The following is a 23360-nucleotide window of genomic DNA, read 5'->3' on the forward strand; positions in this document are numbered from 1 at the left end:
TGTTAAGACGGACGGGACATTTTGCAAACTCTCTCATTCTGGACTGATCAATGATAGGACGCAAGCACGGAAGGATGTCAGTTTCACATCGATGGACTTGCGGAAGGCCTTTGATTCGGTATCTCAACACTCCATAATCAGGGGCCATCGACGCGTCCAGGCACCTTCTTACATTATAGACTACGTCGAGGTGACACTTACCACATCGTCCACGATTTTTTATGTTGGTCAAGAAGAGTCCACGTCAATCTGTATTAACACATGTTCCGTATCGGCCTTTGCAGATGACATCGTTCTTCTTGCCGAGCACGTGAAGGACCTCCAGAATTCAATAGATGGGGCTGTTAACTTCTTTACTTATAGGGCAATGAACCCTGCGAAATACTACGCCCTGATTAAGAGTAAAATCAATGGTATAAGTCATACCACTCACCAAATCTTCAGTGAACATCTAAGGGCGTCAAGTCACCGATATTAATCTCGTCCGTTATCTGGGATACGACTTCAGAACTCATGGACAAATCAAGCCCTGCCTGTTGAATTATCCGGTATGGCTACAGAGGCTGGTTGTTCTTCCCCTAAAACCAGACCAAAAGTTCCGGTTGCCCAAGTCTTTCCTGCTCCCGCAGATCTTTCATTCTTTGATGGGGACCACGGTGACGAAGGAAATCTTGGTTAGCCTAGACAAAATCAACAGGCAATAAGTAAAGAAGATATTACATCTCCATCTTCATACTTCAAACGAGCTCATCCACGCTGTTCAAAAACTTTATTGTCATACGTAATCTGAACACATAAAGCATTTCTGGTTTTACCTAAAAGTGAATAAATATGAAAATCAGTAAAAAGTTATTAAAATATTGTTAGGCCTCTACTAACAAGTCTAATTCCTATAGCGCCTAATTAATTAATAAAAAAGCCTCCAAGGAGGACTGTACATAACGCACAATATGAATGCAAATAAAGGAATATGACTATTAATATAACTATTAGTCCCACGAAATTAATAAGATATAAAACCTCCACAGGAGGATTGTACATAATGCACATTATAAATAGATGTTAAGATATTACTCCTAAAGTATATTATAAGAAAAACCTTAGTAAATTAAAATTAAGATGTAGGAAGTTTGAGATGTTAATTTTAGACTTAAATTAATAAGCGCACTAACATTAATTAGTTAGGATATATATTAAGATATTTATAATTAGGATGTAAGTCTAAAATGTATAATTAAGATTTATAATACATAATTAGGTAATAAGATGTAAATTAAGGAGTAAATATGATTAGAATTAGGATATATTAAGTTAGTTATATAGTTATATAATTATGGTGATGATAATTAAGATGTATTACTACAATAATTAGGATAATAATAATAAGATGTTATAATAAGATGTAAATAAGGATAGTAATAAGTTGTTAGTTAATTAAGCTGTTTTTAATAATTTAAATTACTTCTGTTTCAGACTACGCCGCTCCAACGCCACCCGAAATTGGACCCCATTCGGAATCATCGTCGCCGTGCTTGGTAAGTGACATCTTTCTCGATTCACCCACTGATGTTCCTATTATGTGTTTCAGAGCCCTGCAAAAGTGCCCATGAAGAACCCCTGAGTCGATATTCACCCAAGAAGCGTTCTAGATGTTCCAAAGCACCAATACGAAGATGGAAAGGCAAGCAGCACGACGGTAAGTGGACATTATACGGCGGTATTTGATTATCCCTAAAGATATTAATAAGTTGCAGGAACACCCTAATCGGATCCCTGACGGAAGCACTGAGAGGCGGGAAGTTTCCAAATTCTTCGCATGAAGGTCTTGTGTGCAGAGCAGCCCCACTTCAACGTTGATGCCACGCAGCTGCGCTTGAGTGGTGGCTTGATGTTAAGCTCAGTCTCCCATCGCTCCCAAGATGACAGGTAAGAACGTAAAATGTGTATTCGGCTATTTCTTCCGCGCTGCTGCCAAGAAATTCGCGTTGCCGTAAACGGCTTTCTTCTTGTTCCAGACTTCCTGCATCGAAGATCCCGTCTCCCAAGAAACCTGGGCGTCGCGACTACCGCTCGGACCTCAGTCTTAAAAATGACGAGGCCCGGTTTGTAGAGCGTTCCGTCGTCGTGTCTCACTCCCGGCTCTTCCTCAACACGCCAGCCTTCCCGAACGCAGTGGGCAGCGATTTTCTTCACTACCGCGTCGTGTCGTTGGATCCGCTCATCATGTGCCACCGGGCATTTCTGCAGGATGTGACACACGGTCTCCATCGCACCGCACCCTCCGCGGCAACCCCGAAGCTCAACAGGATTGGATGGTATGCCAACTGTCGGCAAATTGGTAGTGCGAAGATGGACGGCTCGCACCCAATCGCCGGCGCTCTATTTAGCAGGTCTCGTACCTATCCAATATCTGGAAGTGGAGTCCTGATTGGCACAGGTAAGACCCTTCGAAAATACGCCCTTCTCCATAAGTTCCCGATGTCCTCCAGCAGGGAATTGGGACACCATTTTTTGTAAGCGCACCCTGAAGTCGGAAACCCGCCGCGACGTTAACATGGCCGCAAGCACCGGATCAAGAGCCTCTCTACTCTGCAACCTGGACAATCTACTAAGAAGAATCTGAGGAACAGAAACAGTTAGTTGACATACCCCTAACCCGCCTTCCCTAATGGGAGCATGGATTAGCTCGTTAGAGGTATGTAGATGTAAATGTAAGATTTTCTTAATGTACTGTCTGTTCATCTTGTCCAGGGTTTCCAGGACTTCCTTGGTGACCTTGGTGCCCATCAAGGAGTGCATTATCCTGGGAAGCAGGTAGGTCTTGAGCAGAGAGAATTTTTGATCCGGTTTCAGCGGAGGGCGACTAACCTTTGGAGCGATACGGGGTAGTTGGACAAGCAAGGTTTCATCTGTCCTTGGCTTCCAAATTGGTGTCCCAAATAGCGAATCGGGTTGACATCAGACATGTGAGTGACCTGTCGACCCTGGATGGTAATGGAGGAATTGGTGAGTGGCACTACTGCGCCATTAATATTTTGTTTGATAAGGGCGTAACATTTCGTAGGGTTTACGGCCATACCCCTGTGGGTAAAAAAATTCGATGGAAATATTGATGGAGCGCTGAAGACTCCTCTCGGTCTCGGCGAGGAGAACAAGGTCGTCGGCGAAAGCAATTACGGAGCAGTTGACCCGATCGCCCATTGAACAGCTCTCAGACATATCAGACAGCTTCCCGACTAGCTCATCCAACACGATGTTGAATAACAGAGGACTCATAGGATCCCCCTGGCGTACGCCTCTGTTAATAGAGGACCGATTCCGACTCCTTTTGGCCAACACAAAAAATGGTAGATGACGAGGTAAGTGTTGCCTGAATGTAATTAATAAGATAAGGCGATATCTGGAATCTTCGAAGGCCTCTGATTATGGAGTGGTGGGAAACTGAGTCAAAGGCCTTTCGAATATCCATAGATATCATAGATGTTCCCTTCCTAGCCTGCGTCCTACCATTAATTAAGGAGTCAAGAATAAGAGTGTTGGCAAGGGTTCCGTCCGTCTTCACGAAACCTCGCTGATTACTGTTGAGCCGGACCAGAGATGATAAGCGGTTTGCGAGAATGCGGTGAAACAGCCGCTGAATAGACGACCCAATCGTAATCGGTCTCCAATTAGAGGCGTCTTTCCTGTTCTTACCAGGCTTTGGGATCAGCACCGTTCGCATGGCACGCCACTCCACCGGTTGGTACCTGCTGACTAAAATGAGATTAAAACGCGCAGCCAGGATGTTGTTGTTGCACTTGGACACAGCAGGCACCGTCACCCCATCCCGACCAGGAGCGGAACGTGGCCAACCCTTCTTGGCCGCAGAAACCTCCTCAGCTGAAACTGGGGAAAATTCTGTTTCGATGCTGGCCGAAGGTGTTTGGAAGGGATGGTCGTCGGGAGGAGACTCGGAGAGGAAAACGTTTCCATGGACCTCCATTATGGCAGACATCTCCGGGTAGATTGTAGGTACATCGAGAGGCTCGCCGGAAGCTATTTTGTCAGCCAGTCTCTTGCGATCCTTGGCGTACAGGTCCTGCGTGCTCTTGTAATCCGCCATGCGTTTCTGGTTCCTATTAGCGGCACCATTGTTCGCAGCAGACTTACCAGCCGAAACCTTCTTTTGTTTCGCTCTTTCGTCCAGAGGAAACAACAACAAAAGCATGTCTTCGATAGTGTCCACCCAAGCCGCTGGATCAGGGATGTTGATTTTATCCAACCATTGCTCCAAGGGGTATCTGGAACGACTACGAAGTTGTTTGGCGAAGACTGTACGAACAAAAGATTGAACTGCCGCAACCGGGGATAGAGGGAGGGGATCTCCTGAGATGGGGCGAACAGTAGCTCTCGATACCGGAGGAGAGAGCGGGGGGAGACGTTTAGGGGGGCTGCTCAAAATGGAGATTTGCTCGGGAATGATGGTGTCGAGCACTGAGGCGTTATCCCATACCTGGAGATTCGTGTCGGCATAGTTTTGCGTAAACTCCGGAGAAACCAAAGTCAAAACTCTCTCCACAGTAGTTTCATCCGGGTTGACAGAAGGTGAAATTTGAGGAGCACGACAAGGAGGATGTTCCACCATGGACCGGCGATCTGAGAACAATCAGGGCCAGGAAGATAGGACCGGGTGGGTACCTCGGTAGTATAGGGGGACCTAGAAGATGAGCGGTCCTGACAATGTGGAGTAGTAGGCACCTCGGTAGTATAGGGGGACCTAGAAGATGAGCGGTCCTGACGATATGGCGTAGTAGGCACCTCGGTAGTACAGGGTGACCTAAGCGGAAGACTAATAGGTTTGCTGCCAACCAGGCAACCGGGAGGATCTTCAACGGTGAGGTCAGCAGATGACGACGTAATAGGAGTGGGGCTCGAACACGGAACAGGTGAATGTGACGACGGTGTAGCAGGGCTTATCTGGGATACGGGTTCTAATAAGTGGAAAGAGTTTCTAAACATGCGAAGCATGACTTTATACATGGAGAGACCTCTACGGTATCTGATCTGGTCTACCGTCATACCACTCCTCGTCTTAATGTACTGAAATACTCTCCCATTAGCGAGATGTGCAACAACTACCACCAGTTTTGTGATACCTTTGAACTGTTTTAATATTCACCTGCTAGCTGACTAATATACCTTTAGGGCACCACAGTATGATAGCTGTGCTATATTAGCTGCCGGTAATATCAGTTTCATTAATAATTGGACTATAATTGGGTCATGTACCTGTTGTTCAATTTCAAATAATAATAATAATAATAATACCAAGATCTCTAGCCATGGTCTTGATGTTCGACCCGCGTTTAATCTCGTATGCGGCCATTTCCTCTAACTGTTGTTTCATGGAGACCGCAGACGGATGGTATTCTACCTCGCGAACAAGCAGTTCAGGATGATGGGACCGCTCGTGTTCTCGCAAGGAGGAGAATGTGTGAAAACGCGCGTCACATGTGATACATACTCTGCCACGACCAAGCACCGCATCTCCTAAAATATATTTGGCCCCCTCCTCGATATTCGTTTGGACTTCTCCCACTGCTTCAACACAACATGGCGAAGCCTTAACCGTAGGAGGAGCGCCAGCGTCGAAACCGTCCAAGTTAGCGATTTGGAGCTGGACTGGAATAGCCACGTCAATACTGGAGCCCTCTTGAGAGGGAGGATTAATTGTGTCACCAGGAGAACACAGGAAAGATACTGCCTCGGCAGTAAGAGAGGGCGGCTTAGGAGTATATGAGTTAGCGGTTTCTATCCCCAATATTCTTCTTCGCAAGTTGTAAGGGTTGGAGAGTCGAACAGCTGACGATCCAGTCATGGCGGCTATGTTATCATCCCAGCGGGGCTCGGCTTTCAGGTCGCGTCTACAGAAGATGGTGTCGCACTTCTCTGCAGGAAGTCACAAAGAGCTTATGGAGAAAGGAGTATTCTTTAAAGCACTCACCTGCGCCAGCCAGGACTCAGCGTCTAGATCGTGGATCAGCACGAAAATCGCCAAATGGAGTGAGACTGAGTACGAGCCATCCACTTCCCGCCCCGGGAGAGGGGCCAGCAAAAATGTGTGCATATTATGCGTATATAAAAGTAACACAATAAATCAATCAAATTAAAGAAAGTTAGAATGGGGGATGGGATAAACGATGACCATTGTTCTGTGTTTTTGTACGTGAAGTTCCGCGGAGGGGAGAATATGTAAATATATATTCCTTCCACGTGGAGAAGTATACCAGTTTCACTGTTTCAGTTGTCGTCTTTTGATGTTGGGTGCGTCTAAGTTGCTCGTGTGTGAAGAAATTTTTCATCGTTTCCCGTGTTAATAGTGTTCCAACGAACTTTGGGTAAGTAAAAAAGTACTAGTATTGTTCCATGGTGTAATAAAACAGTTTTAGGTAGACAAAATGTCAACTTTGGAATACTGTAAAGCATTCGGAACAAGCTGGAGATCTTCATGTAAAAACCTGCACAACTGTAAACTATATGCATACTTTACAACTTCGGTTTTTCTAATGATCAACCACGTGCGGCGACACCGTTCATCCCTGGAAAAGTTTACTTGCGGAAAAGCCGAAATTGAAGTGTATTATTCAATTTCACGGCCTTAAAAAAGAGCCTGGAGAAGATCTACCTAGAGACGACTTCTGCATACAAAACTACGTTTGCGAAAAATGTGATTTCCAAACAAATCTCTAATGAAGTGGCTTCAACATACTACAGCATGCACAGGAAGAAAAGAAAATCTCGAAAGTGCGAGTCTGTCGAAAGAGAGGGTCACAGTGAGTTTTCCATATGAAACTAGATCGAAAAGACATTTACCTACATAAATCGTATCCATTTAGATGACGAAGATGGTGAATAGTACAAGTGCGAAAAGTGTCATTATAAACTTCGTTCACTTGAACGAAAAAAAACGCCAGATGGTACGAATGTGAAAATTCTTTATACAAAACAAAACGCTCGTCGGATTTAAAACGTCAGAACTAAATATAATTCATCTTTAATGAAGCACAAAAAAAAGGACGATATAAATGTGCGAAATGTTCATACAAAGGCAAAACAAAACAAAATTTGAAACGACATTTAATGGTCGATTTGGAGATCAGATCGTACGCATGCGATTATTGTGCATACAAGGCGGCAAGCAATGCGTATTTAAAAGTGACATAAAATCGTCATTTAAGAATTTATTGGGGTACTTTTGTTTTCCATTGAAGTTACCCGTCGGTTTAACATTTTAATTTTAATGATGTTTTTATTTAGAAACGAAGGTCCCACCCACCACAGGAATTGTTCAGCAGCAACTCATGAGGGTATGCTACCCTAGATACTATGTCCGCAGGGTTCTGACCAGATGGTACATGAGACCAGGATGCGGAGGGCAGATGCTCCTGAATAAACGAGACGCGATTGGAGACGAATGTCTCCCAGTGGTGCGGAGGCGATTTAACGCAAACTAGAGCTACCTGTGAGTCTGTCCATGCACAAATGCGACGGAACAGAAGTTTGTCTTTGTAAATTTGACAAACAAAATTAAGGAGACGAATTAACAAAACTGCAGCAGACAACTCCAATCTCGGAATAGTAATCTTCTTGAGCGGTGCTACTTTGGATTTAGCATAAACAAAATGAGTATGCTGTTCTTGCGATGCGAAGCTAAACCACAAATAGAATACAACGGCGTAGCTCTTTTCTATGCTATCAGCGAAACCATGAAGTTCACACGGTTGAAAATTATCGTAAAAAACGCGCGTAAAATATCTAGATGGAGCGAGTCGTTCCAAGCTAACTTAAGGGTCCAAATTCGTTGGTTCAATGCTTGATGAAGAGTGTAAGCGGGATTAAAATACCCAACGGATCGAAATATATGAAAACATGAGAGGTGGGGAGATCCGAGATTAGAGAAGGATCGTTGGAGGCCCATTTGCGTAGCTCAGAACCTCCGCGCTGGAGGAGAGCAATAAGTTCCACTTTCAACTTTAAAGTCTCTTGATATGAGTTACTACCGGTGACAATATCGTCCATGTAAGTGTCTGTCTGCAGAGCGGCAGCGGCTAAGGGGAATAATGAGCCATCTTGCTCCCTCAATTTCAACAAGGTACGAATGGCGAAGTAAGGAGCAGAAAATGTCCCATGTCCCCCCCCCCTGGACAAAGCCCTTTGAAGACTTTTTGAAAAATTAGGTCCTTTGTGATCCACAATCGAAAAGCACTGTAAGGAATTTATAGCTTCCGTTTTTGGCAAAAACTTCTATTAAGGCAGGGGCCAATAAAATTCCCGTAGCAGGCGAGCCCGACTCTAAATTGTTAAGGGGTTAGCTTCCGCTGATTTAGATTCCTGAGAATCGCCCGCGAGTTCCGAGTTAAAATGTAGCAGAGTATGATGCCTCTGACGCATTGACAACAACTATGAGAAGACTGACACGCGTTACTCAAATAACGATTGCCCAGGCAATTAAGGCATAAGCGCTTTAATTTAGCAATAGAGTAGCGTTCTCGGCGGGCTTTCGCAAGAAATTCCTGACATCGATAAATTAAATGATGCAAATTACAAATACGACATTTTAAAGAATCCGACTTAGCCAGTAATGAGGTGGTAAAGCGTGACTGTACCGTTACAGATTTCTGAGAACCAAACTTTTTTATTTGGGGTTTAGCAGGAGACGCATTGCCTAAAGCGCTACGGTGTTGCTCTAAAAACTGGTAAAGTTTGTGATACGTAGGAATTAGGGAACATAAAATTACATATAGCATTTAAATGTTTTGAGAATGTGTCTTATCAGACTTCGAATTTCCTGAGGATGGTCCGAATTAATTTTCGCGGCATTATCAATCGCATTCCAATGGGCATGCAGTATTTGTCTACCATTTTTATAGCGATTATTGAGTTTAGAGTATGCGGTTAGATAAGTGTTCTCGGTAACCGGCAGATTTTCAATAAGGGCTCTAGCTTCGCCTTTCAATGACGAAACCAAATAATTAGGTTAGGTCAGTAGATTTATGAACTAAACATGTCCATGAACGGGGCAAATGTCGTGATATCTCCAGTAAAGTTCGGCAGCTGTACTGTGTGTAGCTTGATATTAGATTTAGGGGCGGGAGCAACCGAAAATGATTTCTTCGTTTCAGCGGACTTTTTAATTTTAAAATATATCGAGTCGAACAACTTTCGAATATCATCCTCTGCACTAAAAGCATCTGTGTCTATTAGACCAATGATCGTGTTGTGGTACTTATATTCAGAACTCAAGTCTTCAAGAGGTTATGTGCAGCCTTTTTTGCTAACGTATTCACTTCAACGACTCCATTGTAAGATGTTTGTGATGATGGTTATGAAGCAAAAAAAAAGGCAAAATAAACCACTACCCCATGGCCATGCGAAGAAAAACTAACAAAAAACACGTTAGACCCGTTGCAACCCTCGCTAATTCAGCTAACCGAAGGACTAAAAAAAAAACATGTAGCTTTATCAGTGCCAGAAAAATGGACTTACCCAGAAAAGGTTAGGTTGCCCGTGCTTCTGGGGCATGTGGCGGAATTTTTTTGTGGTCAACATATGAAGGCAAAACCGTTACCGTTGTCGGTTCGAATTCAATTGTGGTAGGGAAAGACTCGGGCGTCCAGTCTCTCCGACTAGTCTCCGACTATATGTTTATAGGCCGCAACACATTATACGGCGTTTAGCAAGAGTTGCGAGCGAAGCGTTTACATCGGTACTGATAAAAGAAAAATAAGAAAAAAAAACGAAAAAACAAAACTTGTACCCAGAGACGGAACATATATTGTGGTGACCGAATTTAAATCAAAATTTTCAGCGGCGCGAAATCACATTTGAATAATTTGAATTTGAAAGAAAAAATTCAATTAAAAATCGTTAAACATAGGCAACCAAGCCCCAAGGTAGTTATGTATGTTTTAATTAGAGGGCGGCTTGGCAGAGACAGAGGGCGGCATGGCGGAGCGTCAGTCTGGATGTGTTTTTGTGATTGGAAACACGTGGTAAGAGCTAGTTTAAATTAGTTGCTTTGGTAGTTAATAAATGGGAGGAAGCGTTTGTTTAACGACAAACAATCGTAACTTCTAGGAAGACGCAGTTTTCCCCAACCCCCGCGGATAATTCTTGCGGATTTTCATCAAAATATATGCTATATTTCAATGAGGAACACGTGCTGTAAATTTGTTTTATTGTTTGTAAATTCACCAATCAAGTTAGTTTTCTTAATCGTCAGCTAGTGTTAATTCAATTTAACAATCAGGATTGTTTAAATAAACCACTTGCTAGAAGATTTCATGAAGTTCATTTAGTCAGAATAATAATTCTTTGTTTAACAAACTACGAATAAGTTTCTGGATGCATATACGTAAGTGTTACATTATAACACTTCTTAATTCTTCACACAAGATCGCTAATAGTCATTTACGGCAGTTAAATCAACAAAATTAATACTGCGAACTGGCGGGGGGTTAAAATAATTTCTTCCCTTAGGCGGTTATCACCGTTATTATCGTCGTTATCATGATTACATCACTGAGGCTTGTCCTCGCAACACTACAGATTGATTACTTCATCGAGGCATCCCCTCGCAACGCTAGGGATTAATAACACCATCGAGGTTGTCACGGTGTGATTTCGGCACGAGTTGATTGTGGTATTTTTTGGCTATTTTAGCGCCTGGCTGTCGCAGCACGCCCTGAGATATTGTTGTGGAGGTTGACTATACTTCCCCCCTGTACGTTGACAGCCTCGTGTAGCAATTAGCGCGTACGCTGTGCCATAACGGAAATGCAGGAGGGGGAATATTTGAAAAGGGTATCGTTTTTCTAAAAGGATTTTGAGGTAGTATTTTCCCGCTTCCCACACCATCAGCAAAATTGCCCCACTTTCTCGCAAGGGAAAAATTCCACTTCCGTCTGGAATTCATTAGTTGCTTGGTGTTAGAGGTGGAGTGATGGTAGGAATGGTGTGTGAATTTTCGAGGGCATAGTATTGGTTTTCGCATAGTCGGATTAATCCCTGGAATTCACCACCCTATGAGTAGTCGGTGTCATACTGTTGGAAGACCACCGTACTATATCGGCAGAGCCGGATTTAGGGCGTTTCTACTTATTCTCCCGCACCACGAGGCCACCACCATCTAAGTAAGTCGTTTTTTTTTGGCCGAATAAACCCTAACGAGTGGGTCGTTCTCCCTTGCAGGGCCTCTTTTAAGATCCTCTTAAGCAGCTCTTATGCTGTTCTTAACCCGTTTTCATGCTGCTTTTATGCTGATCTTGGACTGAACTGCGCTTTCTACATCCCGTTCATCGGAACGTGCAGCTCTACTTCATTTCCAGGAACAGGTTGAGCGAAGGAATTCTTCTCCACAACGGCCATTCTGTGGAGTTGCCCTTGACGAAGGTTACCCAGATCATAAGGTCAGGCATGCAGTTTTCCTTCTCACGTGTTTAACGAAATAGGTTTTTGTGCGTCGCTTATCGCGGTACGATCTCGGCTTATCGTTTCGTCGTGTTTTTCTTGTTTTAACCACTTTAATGTTTTTCTTCTTATTTTAACTTGTATTAAATCTTATTTAACTCGTATTAGATCTCAATTCCACTCATATTAAATCTTAGGTCATTCATATTAAATCTTAATGTAATTTGTATTAAATCTGTATTACTTGCAATTAATTCGATTAATTAGCTATCACCATCATCTTAATTTAATTTATTGCATGTTTTTGTTACCTATAGATAATTGTTAGCGTAATATGATTGTCACTAAGTTTAGTTACTTTTAAGAGCCTCGTTTGATCAAACGTCTTATTTGTAGGCATTAATTCTAACTTAATCTTATGTAGAGTGTGCTCACTAGAGCTAGGAATAACGCTAGTTAAATTTATTGCTCAACTTATTATAGTAACCATTTTATTTTTAATATACACTCATATTAGTACAGTATAGTTTTTGTGGTTACGCGAGTGCACCCCCAAAGCCTCACAGATCACAGGTGTGTAATCAGGTAAGTCGTAGGCCGACTTACGGGTGTTTTGGATCCGGACACCCGGTATTCTGTAATAAGGATCCTGGCGCCCAGAATTTATTTTTTTTTTGTTTGATTGCGTATGGGTGTGCTGACCATTAAGGACGGCAGCACTGGGTCGAGTTTTTTTTTTAATACGTCCCACGGCCCCTGAGTTGCAATAGCCGGAATCTATTTTGCCAACAGTCGGCCCTTGCCCAATCAGTCTGCATAGTGGAAAAGTATCGTGGCAAAATTTGGCGCCCAACGTGGGGCAGGCCACAATCATCATAGGTGTTCTGTGAGGAAGTGTTTGCTTTGGGGACACGACCAGCCCGAATCGGTAGCCCCAAACTCCACTTATGCTAGAACGCCCCAGGGGTACTTTTTTTGTGCTTCTGTTAACTGCCGTAACTTTACATTTGACGCCACACGAACGTAATGACTTGTGTATTTGCATCCAGTTACTTTAATTTAGATTTTGCTTTGTTTCCATTAAATTTGTGATCTTTAAATATTCGCATTGATTCAAAACATAAACGTAGGGTTTTGTACTTGTTTGGATTTCATATGTGGATGTCTGTTAATTCGCGGTTGTCTTTGCTCACATATTTTTAAGGTGTTTCATTTGAAATGTAATATGTCGTGAATATACGATACGGGGTTTTTGGGACTTAGGAGTGAATCTTCGCAGCTTCTTTCCTCCCGAGAGGGGTGCCATTTTAGCCCCTCCCAAAAATGTTGTCTATTATTTCTTGCGCTCTCGACTCACACACAGTGTATGCTCACTTGCATGGAAGAACGTCTTCCCGCCACTTAAAAAAAACACACAACGTAGGTTTCCATTTTGTTAGAGGATCACAGCCCAGGCCAAATTTTGAATTTTTCGCGGGCTTTTCAAACTTTTTCGAGATCAATTTAACGCGGGAAGTTTGGGTTATCACAATATTTTGTGCAGATTTCGAATGTTGTTGAATATGCTTCATCCGAATCTGAGAATGAAAAAGCAACAAGTCAACCAGGGCCTCCGAAACGTTTAAAAAAACTGACAAACGTTGGGAGTTTGATGGGGAATTTCAGCACAAAACGCTGCCTGAAGAAGCAATAAAAATTTAAGAAACCTAATAATATAAAAATGATCTTGTTGGTGATGATGTAAATATCTACTATAGATGCAACAAAGTGAAAAATAGGGGAGAAAAGTGCCAACCTGATATTTACTTGCATATTCCCGCAAATAATACGAATGTTTTATTGTATCGTTCAAGCTTCCGCCATAGCTGTGATAAAATACTTCCCACTGCCCGACCCAAACTCGATGAAAATGTTAAGAGAAGATTGGGGGACTTTTTAATTAATTTTAAACACATTTTAAATAATCGGCGAAAAAATTTTACAGTGGACAACTTGTAACATATTACAACCATTAATTGTTTTAAAGAAAACTGAAATGCGTGTGTAAAATATAAAGTCTAGGATTATTGTAATAAAATTTTATACAAAGTTCTAACAAGTGTTCTTTGATTTGTAATATGATTATGTTTTTAATGCTTTTTTGCTTAAAATAAAACTTTTTTAATGAAAGTGTTTTGCTTATTTAATGCTTTTTTGATTAAAATGAAAATTTTTTATTGAAAATGTTGTGCTTATTTAAGCGCTTATTCTTAATTTTTTGTGCTTATAAATCCGCTCTCTACTAATAAGACTATGGGCAGAGCGTTATCTACCAAATATCATTTTTTGATCATCTCATTGCATTGGAGCTGATAGGATGTAATATGTAGTTCTCGCACTGTCACTCCTATCGGTCTTCGGTAATCGCCGCAAGGACGCGGTTCTCCAAGTGCTTTTCTCCTTTATCGCATAAAGCGAACTGCCTTAATGGCTGTTAGAGGCGTGGTACCAGCTAGCATATACTCAAGCTGAGCTTTGGCAGCATTGAGTTGATGTGGTGCTTTTGCTTTCGTAAAGTCTAAATACTCTGCCAGAAAATGGTGACCCATTTGATGTGCATTTTAATGCATTATTTACATAAGTGATTAAAAGTTTTTATAAAACAAACATACATTGTTAAAACTCAGGACACAGTGCATAATAGTGCGGCAGACAATTAAAATACGGAATAAGCCATTTCGTAATTCACTTTACTTGGAATAAGCACATGTGTATTGTTTACAGTTCCACGACTTCCACGACATTCGCTTGTGAGACTTACAATAAAATCAATCAACGTAAGATGGTAAGTCAAAAAACTGCAGATAATAATTTGAATTTACGACACAAAATTATAACAGTTTATTTAGTAAATTACATAAATAAATATGACAATAAAACAACTAATGCTTTGCCCCATTAGCTTGGCCACTCGTTTGGACATAAAAAGGTATGAATTTTTGTTGTAGTTTTCAGGTGATATATAGCACGCATCCGTCATGGCCACGAAGAGATCATCCTTACTATTAAGAACTAAACGTTGGCGTCGCAACTTTTTCACCAACAGACTTCGCATATTCTCAGTAGAATTGAGGTTTCGGTTTCGACTTTACATCATGATTTTCGACCCAGGCTGCTATTCTATGACGAGCAGTGTGAACTGGGCAGTTGTTCTGTTGGAATATAAATTCGTCATTTGTGAAGCCCTTCTAACCGATGGCAGCATGCCATTTTCGAGAATCTGAATTTTTTTGTCGGAAACCGTGTTTTTCTGCCACAGGCTGTATCATGGATGTTCGAAACAATTTTCTGCACTTATGACCTTTTTTGATGGCTCTCGCGCATTCACCAGAGTGCGGGAGTTCGAATTTTCCGCGAAGAGTTTCGCCTCTGGTATGGTTCACATACTCAGTTACCGTGCTCTTTTGCCTGCTTCCGAATTTCTCAGTGGTGCTCCTGAAGATGCAATTTACGAAAGTGTGCGAGATATTGAGCCCAAAACTCAATTGAGACGGTCCTAACCCGGAAAACGATCATAGATACAAAAAAGTAACATTTCACCGGAAATCTTGAATTTGTATTATGATTATTGAAGCGCCGATATGACAGTTTTTAATTTTGATCTTCATTATCATTAAGTAATTAATACATACCAGTTTCAAGAAATATGGGTGATCCAACACTATGACCATGTGGAACGAAAAATTGCAGAATATTTTAAGTTGTTTGTAAAATCCAACATATTGCACGATCTTGCCAGATTCCAGTTCTTAAACACATCCGTACAATTTATACATATTAAGAAGAAAAATTCTTAAAGCAAAAATATTATGACAAAATAAAACTAGTTATTCTAATTTGAAACTAAAACTTAACAATAGATCCAAAGATCTAACAATTTTCCAAAAACCAACTGTTGTACCTACTTATCAATCTTTACCTACCCTAACCGATATTTTACAATCCCCTCTGGTTTATGGGTACTAATGATTGACCAACACAGCTGTACCGACATTTATTAACAATAGTCGGTATAATCCGTAAGCTTCTGAAAATTTAATAAATTAATGTTCCAATGAAGTTGTGTTGCTAAAGTTAAAACTGAATTTAACGATTACAAAGTAAAATTAGATAAATACTACTAAGGCGGTCAGTTTTTAATAATAGAAAGCAAACCTGGCAACACAGGTGGTTGCAACACACGTTGGTCACGTGACATAGTGAAAGGCGCAGTTGCCATTTGAGCTATTAATGTAAATATACCGGACCCATTTAAAATTCCACCTGCATCTTGTGAACGGATGGAGATATTGAAGTTGTTTGTAATAGAGGACTACCATTATTGTTTTTGAACAGTTCGAAAAAGACACTCGGGATCACTGACATTCCTTCGAATTCTAAAAAAAGGCACTCAGAGTGCCCGAGATTCTATAAAATTCCTTAAAGTAAAACACAATCGGATACCTCCAGATTTTTGTTAATTAAGAAAAAAACCAATATTCTCCGAATTTCTTTTAAATTGTCATTTTTTGTAAAAAATTTAAATAGTCTAACACTAAAAAGCTTCCAACATTTCAAAAAGAAAATTTGTTAAAAAGAATATATTGCGACAAAAGAATTACTTGATTTATAATTTTATTAACTGGCTGCTGCCCTAAGCTAGAAAATGTTTTTTTTTTTTAATAACAAAGTTAACATTAAAACTTCATTTTTGTCTTCTTCTTATATTTATTTCATTGGACGTTTCGGCAAGATGTCCCTTGCCTTTTTCAACCTGTTGGTTACAAAATCATAATAAGGTTATGTATATTACTTTCACTTACAATTATTCGTGCAAGAACACTGTACATGGATTTTTTTTAACTAAAAAAAAAATGTTAAAAACAAATAAAAACAAATTTTTCAAGCGTAGGCCAGCAGCCAATTGATAAAATTACAAATCAAGTAAAATCAAACTGGCCAAAAACGAAATTAGCAATGAATAACAAAATAATTACAATAACAGCTTTTTATTTAAGTCTAACATTCTTTTCATTTTACGATTTTAAGATTGTGGCATTTGCAGGCCCAAGGGTTAACCCCGCCCGGCAAACACCCCACCATTGTTTACGTCCGGTGGCTGAAGGTATATAAACAACCTCCCTTTATCGTCCTTTCATTATGTCCGAGCTTTCCGAGCTGTGAAGTTGGACAAGTGTTACAATGGACGGATCTTCTGGTAAGTACTTTGACTTTAAACTATTTTATTTTTTGTTTTTAAAGCATGCACTAATATCTATTTTCTTCATTTCAGGAAGCGACTTCGCCACCGCTGGCCCTTCGAAGAAGCGGTCCTTCGACTGCGTCTCTCCCGCTGAGACGCAAGAGGAGAGGCCGCCGAAACGGAGACCGGGGATCGACCCCCAATCCATCCATCCTCAACCTCCTCGTTCTCCTTCGCCTATAATTCCCCCTTTTATTGTTCCATATTTCATCCCCAATCCTGTTGACAACATTCCTATTCCCCACATCCCCACACCTGCCCACCTCGATCCCCCGCGAAGATTTCGCCCAAGGGTGCCAGCCCACTCGAGGGCTGTGAAGACCCTGCTGCCGCTCTTCATCGCTCAGGCGCCGTCATCTCAGAAGGTATGTATTAATTTCGTGTTATTTTGGATGTAATGGACTAATAGACATTTGTTTTGCAGACTGTGCCGCCAGGAACGGAGCTGCCGCCTCTCCCCGACATGGACGACGGCCTCAAGCCACTGTCGGAGTATCAGGCTTTCTGCGTGTGGAGGGCCCAATGGGAGAGGCAATACTACCAGGAACGGAGGCTGACCCATCGAAACCTCGATGCGGCTCTGTTCCTGCATAGTTATTGCCTCAGCTTGGACGGTGGCTTTAGGTTAGTGTAGGTTAGGTTATGTTAAGTTTACATGTATATATAGTTATAGGTTAGGTTAGTTTAGTTTAGTTATATGTGTATATATAATTATAGGTTAGGTTAGTTTAGTTTAGTTATTTGTGTATATATAGTTATAGGTTAGGTTAGGTTAGTTTAGTTATATGTGTATACATAGTTATAGGTTAGGTTAGGTTAGTTTAGTTTTATGTATATATAAATATCGGTTATTTTAACTTAAATTTATGTGTATATATAGTTATAGGTTAGGTTTTTAGTTTTATGTGTATACACAGTTTTAGGTTAGGTTATTTTAGTTTTAGTTGTACATAATGTACATAAATATTTTTAATATGTTTATAAAAATCAGCAAACAAAAATTGTTTTTTTTTCTTATAACATAACCACATTTTTTTCTGGTTTAAATTGTCGGAGATTTCGGAAGTACTATGACTACGTGGCGTTGCACCGAAATAGAAATCATTGTTGCCATTTCACCTAAATATCCAGTTCCAGTTAAAACTCGGCGATCACGATATTGAAATTCTGTGAACGATATTGTTTTTAGTAAGTTGCAGATATGACGCACATAGTTATTTATTTCAATTTTAATTGAATTAAAATTATATACAAAATGATGAAAGTTGAGTGAAATAGACAAATAAGTATCACTATTATACGGCAGTTCGTACATAGGGTAAAACAGCTGCTTTTAAAACAGATTTTGTTGAAAATAATTTCAGAGGCCTCCACTGTCGGATTAAATATATGATTGTTTTCCGGGTTGGGACCGTGTCAAATGAGTTCTTGTTCTCAACGTTTCGCACACTTTCGTAAGTGGCATCGTTAGGAGCAGGCTTGAGAAATTCGGAAGAAGACAAAAGAACACGGTAACTCAGTATGTCAACCATACCTTCTGAGGAAAGTTTCGCCTGTGTCATAATTTACATACTGAGTTACCGAGAAGAAAAATTCTTGAAGCAAAAATATTATGACAAAATAAAACTATTTAATCTAATGTAAAACTAAAAGAAAATACTAGATCCAAAGATGTAACAATTTTCTAAAAACCAACTGTTTTATTTGTCAACCTTTACCTGCGCTTATCGATATTTTATAATCCCCTGTTTTTCGTCGGTACTCGATTACGAGGATAATAAATGATCAGCACAGCTGTACATACCAACATTTATTAACAATATTCCGTAAAATGGACATATTGTTAATAAATTGGTGTATTTATCGTAAGTATTCCCCAATCAACTCCTGATGTAGAGTATCTATCCGAATTCTCATCTCAATTTTATGATAACAACTCAAAATTTTCTTATCATCCCGTAAATACTGACACGATTAGTGAACTCATTTCAAAACAATTACTTACTCTTCTTACTCTGCTGGCCTTGATGGAGTATCAGGTAAAATGTTGCAAATTGCTCTTCCATGGATTTTACATCCTCTAACTCACATCATCAATTACTCTTTTGAACTAAGTCAAATTCCTAGCCAATGGAAATGTGCCTTGGTAAAACCAATTCCAAAAAAAGGTGCTCCAACCTGCCTTAAATATCTCAGACCAATCAGCTTACTTAGTACATTGCTGAAAATAGCAGAATCAGCCCTCTTCCAACAATTAAATATATTTATATCTCAGGCAAATATTCTTCCTACTGTTCAATCAGGCTTCAGAACTCATTTTAGCACGACCACTGTTTTAAGTTCCCTAATTGATGACGTATTGAAAGGCTGCTGTGACAGTAAAGTAGCTTCACTTACTTTACTGGACATGTCTAAAGCATTCGATGCGGTTAAGTTTAAGTTATTGCTTGCTAAACTAAAATATTATGGCCTTTCTGAAAACTGCGTAACTTGGCTCGAAAACTACCTTCTTAATAGATCTGAAGTCGTAACCTGTCATGGTTCTATTTGTAAACTTCTTACAATAAAAAGTGGTGTACCTCAAGGATCTGTACTAGGTCCTGTCTTGTTTTATATTTTTACGGTTGACTTCCCTAAATATCTTCAACATTGTCAAATTCATATGTATGCTGACGACTTTCAAATTTATTATTTTTTTAATCCTGTATCTGAACATGACGCTCCAGAAAAAAATAACTCAGATTTTGAACGTTCACGTGAATGGAGTTGTAAGAACTGTCTTTCCTTAAATCTTGCAAAAACTATTTCAATTACTTTGGTCACACCAAATACTCTCAGATCCTAATCTTCATATTGGAGGTACCACTATTTCTTCTGCCCGAGTAGTTAAAAGTCTTGGGTTACATATTGATAATCAGCTAAAATTTACTGACCATATAAATAAGATCTGCCAAACTACATATATTTAATGGCTTCAAATTGATTTCCCCTGATAAGAACCTTTTAGACACTCGCTCCAAACGCCTGTTGACTGATGCTTTGATACTATCACATTTAAACTATGCTGACATAGTATATGGTCCCTGTCTGTCTTGTGTGGACAAATATCGTTTGCAAAATATTCAAAACTTTGGTGTGAGATATATTTATTCTATTCCACGTGAGACACACATTACACTTTTTGTACGGAATTTAGGCTGCATGAAAATGAATGAAAGACGTTTTCATCACTTTATAAAACTCATAATTAAGATCCGACTTTATAATAATCCTCACTAACTGCAAAATAAAATTTCAATTCGTAGTTCTGCACATGACTGCGACAAATGGATCTGACTGTTCACATACCGTCTCATTCTTTGAGTTCATATAAATCGTCATTTTCATATTTAGCTGCACATGTCATAAATAACGTTTTACGTCATTATTCCAACTTAAATAACCATTGCATCATCAAATCTGTAAAGGATCTCTTATTGGCTGAGCAAACAGAAATAAAATTAAAAAATTAAATTTAAATCTTTTTTAAAGTCTGCACCTTTAAAACTATGTATAAAAAATTATGTTCCTCTTTCATATTTTACAACTTGTATTTTATATCTCATATCTTTTCAACAGAGGGACAGATTGTAAATCAGTAATACTGAATCTGTTTTTTTTTTTTCCTTTTGAGTATGCATTATTTATTTATTTTTGTTTACTTGTATTTTTTTTATTTATGGTCAAAGTTATTATTATTATTATTATTATATCGGAGTTTCGCCCGCTACCTGAGCTTTCCAGCTCAAAAAGTCCGAATTGCCCACATTTTATTGTAGGTGATTGTTCCAAGTTGCGCCCACTACCTGAAAATGTTATCACACCTACATTGTTTATAATTTCTAAGCATGGTGTTTTTCTTGATGAAATGAAAACCAAATTTGTACATAAAGACAAATTTCTTTAATATTTCGAAAACGTAAAACTATTAGGATAACAAGAACTAAATGAGTTATTATATTTCGCGTGGAACGATTTGCAAGCATTTGTTGTCGCTCTTCAAAATGTTTCACTTGGGCGCAACTCCGAACAATCACCTACAGTTAAATGTGGGCAATTCGGACTTTTTGAGCTGGAAAACTCAGGTAGCGGGCACAACCAGAATATGTCCATTTTACGGACTATTGTTAATAAATTGGTATGTACAGGTGTGCTGATCATTTATTATCCTCGTAATCGAGTACCGACGAACAACAGGGGATTATAATATATCGATAAGCGCAGGTAAAGGTTGACAAATAAAACAGTTGGTTTTTAGAAAATTGTTACATCTTTGGATCTAGTATTTTCTTTTAGTTTTACATCAGATTAAATAGTTTTATTTTGTCATAATATGTTTGCTTTAAGAATTTTTCTTCTCGGTAACTCAGTATGTAAATTATGCCACAGGCGAAACTCTCCTCAGAAGGTATGGTTGACATACTGAGTTACCGTATTCTTTTGACTTCTTCCGAATTTCTCAACCCTGCTCCTGACGATGCCACTTACGAAAGTGTGCGAAACGTTGAGAACAAAAACTCATTTGACACGGTCCCAACCCGGAAAACAATCATATATTGAATCCGACAGTGGAGGCCTCTGAAATTATTTTCAACAAAATCTATTTTAAAAGCAGCTGTTTTACCCTATGTACGAACTCCCGTATAATACTGATATTTATTTGTTTATTTCACTCAACTTTCATCATTTTGCTTATAATTTTAATTCAATTAAAAATGAAATAAATAACTACGTGCATCATATCTGCAATTTACTAAAAACAATATCGTTCACAGAATTTCAATATCGTGGTTGCCGAATTTTAACTGGAACTTGGATATTTAGGTGAAATGGCAACAGCGCTTTCTACTTCGGTGCAACGTCACGAAATCAATGTATATCATTAATACCAGTGTTGACAGGTTTGTTTACTATTATGAAGACTGACCGGCCTGTTAGTCTTTAGCTAATTTCGTAGTCGGTAAAATTTTAGTTTGGTCAAACATTCAAGACAATTATTTAAGAACCTTAATTTATTCAATACTGAAAAATTTACAAATTATACCAAACATTGTTGATGAACGTTTGGTGGACCGCTGTGTTGGTCATTTATTATCTTCTTTATCGAGTGGAGGCCTTTGAAATTATTTTCAACAAAATCTGTTTTAAAAGCAGCTGTTTTACCCTATGTACGAACTGCCGTGTAATAGTGATACTTATTTGTTAATTTCACTCAACTTTCATCATTTTGTATATAATTTTAATTCAATTAAAAATGAAATAAATAACTATGTGCGTCATATCTGCAACTTACTAAAAACAATATCGTTCACAGAATTTCAATATCGTGATCGCCGAGTTTTAACTGGAACTGGATATTTAGGTGAAATGGCAACAATGATTTCTATTTCGGTGCAACGCCACGTAGTCATAGTACTTCCGAAATCTCCGACAATTTAAACCAGAAAAAAATGTGGTTATGTTAAAAGAAAAAAAAAATTTTTGTTTGCAGATTTTAATAAACATATTAAAAATATTTATGTGCATTATGTACAACTAAAACTAAAATAACCTAACCTAAAACTGTATATACACATAAAACTAAAAACCTAACCTATAACTATATATACACATAAAACTAAGTTAAAATAACCGATATTTATATATACATAAAACTAAACTAACCTAACTTATAACTATATATACACATATAACTAAACTAACCTAACCTAACCTATAACTATATATACACAAATAACTAAACTAAACTAACCTAACCTATAATTATATATACACATATAACTAAACTAAACTAACCTAACCTATAACTATATATACATGTAAACCTAACATAACCTAACCTACACTAACCTAAAGCCACCGTCCAAGCTGAGGCAATAACTATGCAGGAACAGAGCCGCATCGAGGGTTCGATGGGTCAGCCTCCGTTCCTGGTAGTATTGCCTCTCCCATTGGGCCCTCCACACGCAGAAAGCCTGATACTCCGACAGTGGCTTGAGGCCGTCGTCCATGTCGGGGAGAGGCGGCAGCTTCGTCCCTGGCGGCACAGTCTGCAAAACAAATGTCTATTAGTCCATTACATCCAAAATAACACGAAATTAATACATACCTTCTGAGATGACGGCGCCTGAGCGATGAAGAGCGGCAGCAGGGTCTTCATAGCCCTCGAGTGGGCTGGCACCCTTGGGCGAAATCTTCGCGGGGGATCGAGGTGGGCAGGTGTGGGGATGTGGGGAATAGGAATGTTGTCAACAGGATTGGGGATGAAATATGGAACAATAAAAGGGGGAATTATAGGCGAAGGAGAACGAGGAGGTTGAGGATGGATGGATTGGGGTCTCCGTTTCGGCGGCCTCTCCTCTTGCGTCTCAGCGGGAGAGACGCAGTCGAAGGACCGCTTCTTCGAAGGGCCAGCGGTGGCGAAGTCGCTTCCTGAAATGAAGAAAATAGATATTAGTGCATGCTTTAAAAACAAAAAATAAAATAGTTTAAAGTCAAAGTACTTACCAGAAGATCCGTCCATTGTAACACTTGTCCAACTTCACAGCTCGGAAAACTCGGACATAATGAAAGGACGATAAAGGGAGGTTGT

General features: G+C 39.6%; 2 protein-coding genes across 2 annotated transcripts; one reads left to right on the top strand and one right to left on the bottom strand.

Annotated features, from left to right (window-relative positions):
- Positions 1 to 3301: 3301 nt before the first annotated feature.
- On the bottom strand, positions 3302 to 5857 carry LOC135142177 (uncharacterized). The gene is made up of 4 exons (XM_064073848.1): positions 5308 to 5857; positions 4738 to 4970; positions 4678 to 4696; positions 3302 to 4635 (listed from the first exon to the last, which is right to left on the bottom strand). The coding sequence occupies exons 1-4, from the start codon at positions 5855 to 5857 to the stop codon at positions 3302 to 3304; spliced, it is 2136 nt and encodes a 711-aa protein (XP_063929918.1).
- An 8331-nt stretch (positions 5858 to 14188) lies between these two features.
- On the top strand, positions 14189 to 17456 carry LOC135142178 (uncharacterized). The gene is made up of 5 exons (XM_064073849.1): positions 14189 to 14272; positions 16532 to 16684; positions 16760 to 17094; positions 17154 to 17353; positions 17447 to 17456. The coding sequence occupies exons 2-5, from the start codon at positions 16669 to 16671 to the stop codon at positions 17454 to 17456; spliced, it is 561 nt and encodes a 186-aa protein (XP_063929919.1). The 5' UTR covers positions 14189 to 14272; positions 16532 to 16668.
- The last annotated feature ends 5904 nt before the right edge of the window (positions 17457 to 23360 follow it).

The sequence above is a fragment of the Zophobas morio genome, unplaced genomic scaffold (genome assembly GCF_036711695.1).
Source record: "Zophobas morio isolate AGI-343-1 ecotype UQ-CSIRO unplaced genomic scaffold, CSIRO_AGI_Zmor_V1 ptg000046l, whole genome shotgun sequence".
In the NCBI taxonomy this organism is placed as follows: domain Eukaryota; kingdom Metazoa; phylum Arthropoda; class Insecta; order Coleoptera; family Tenebrionidae; genus Zophobas; species Zophobas morio.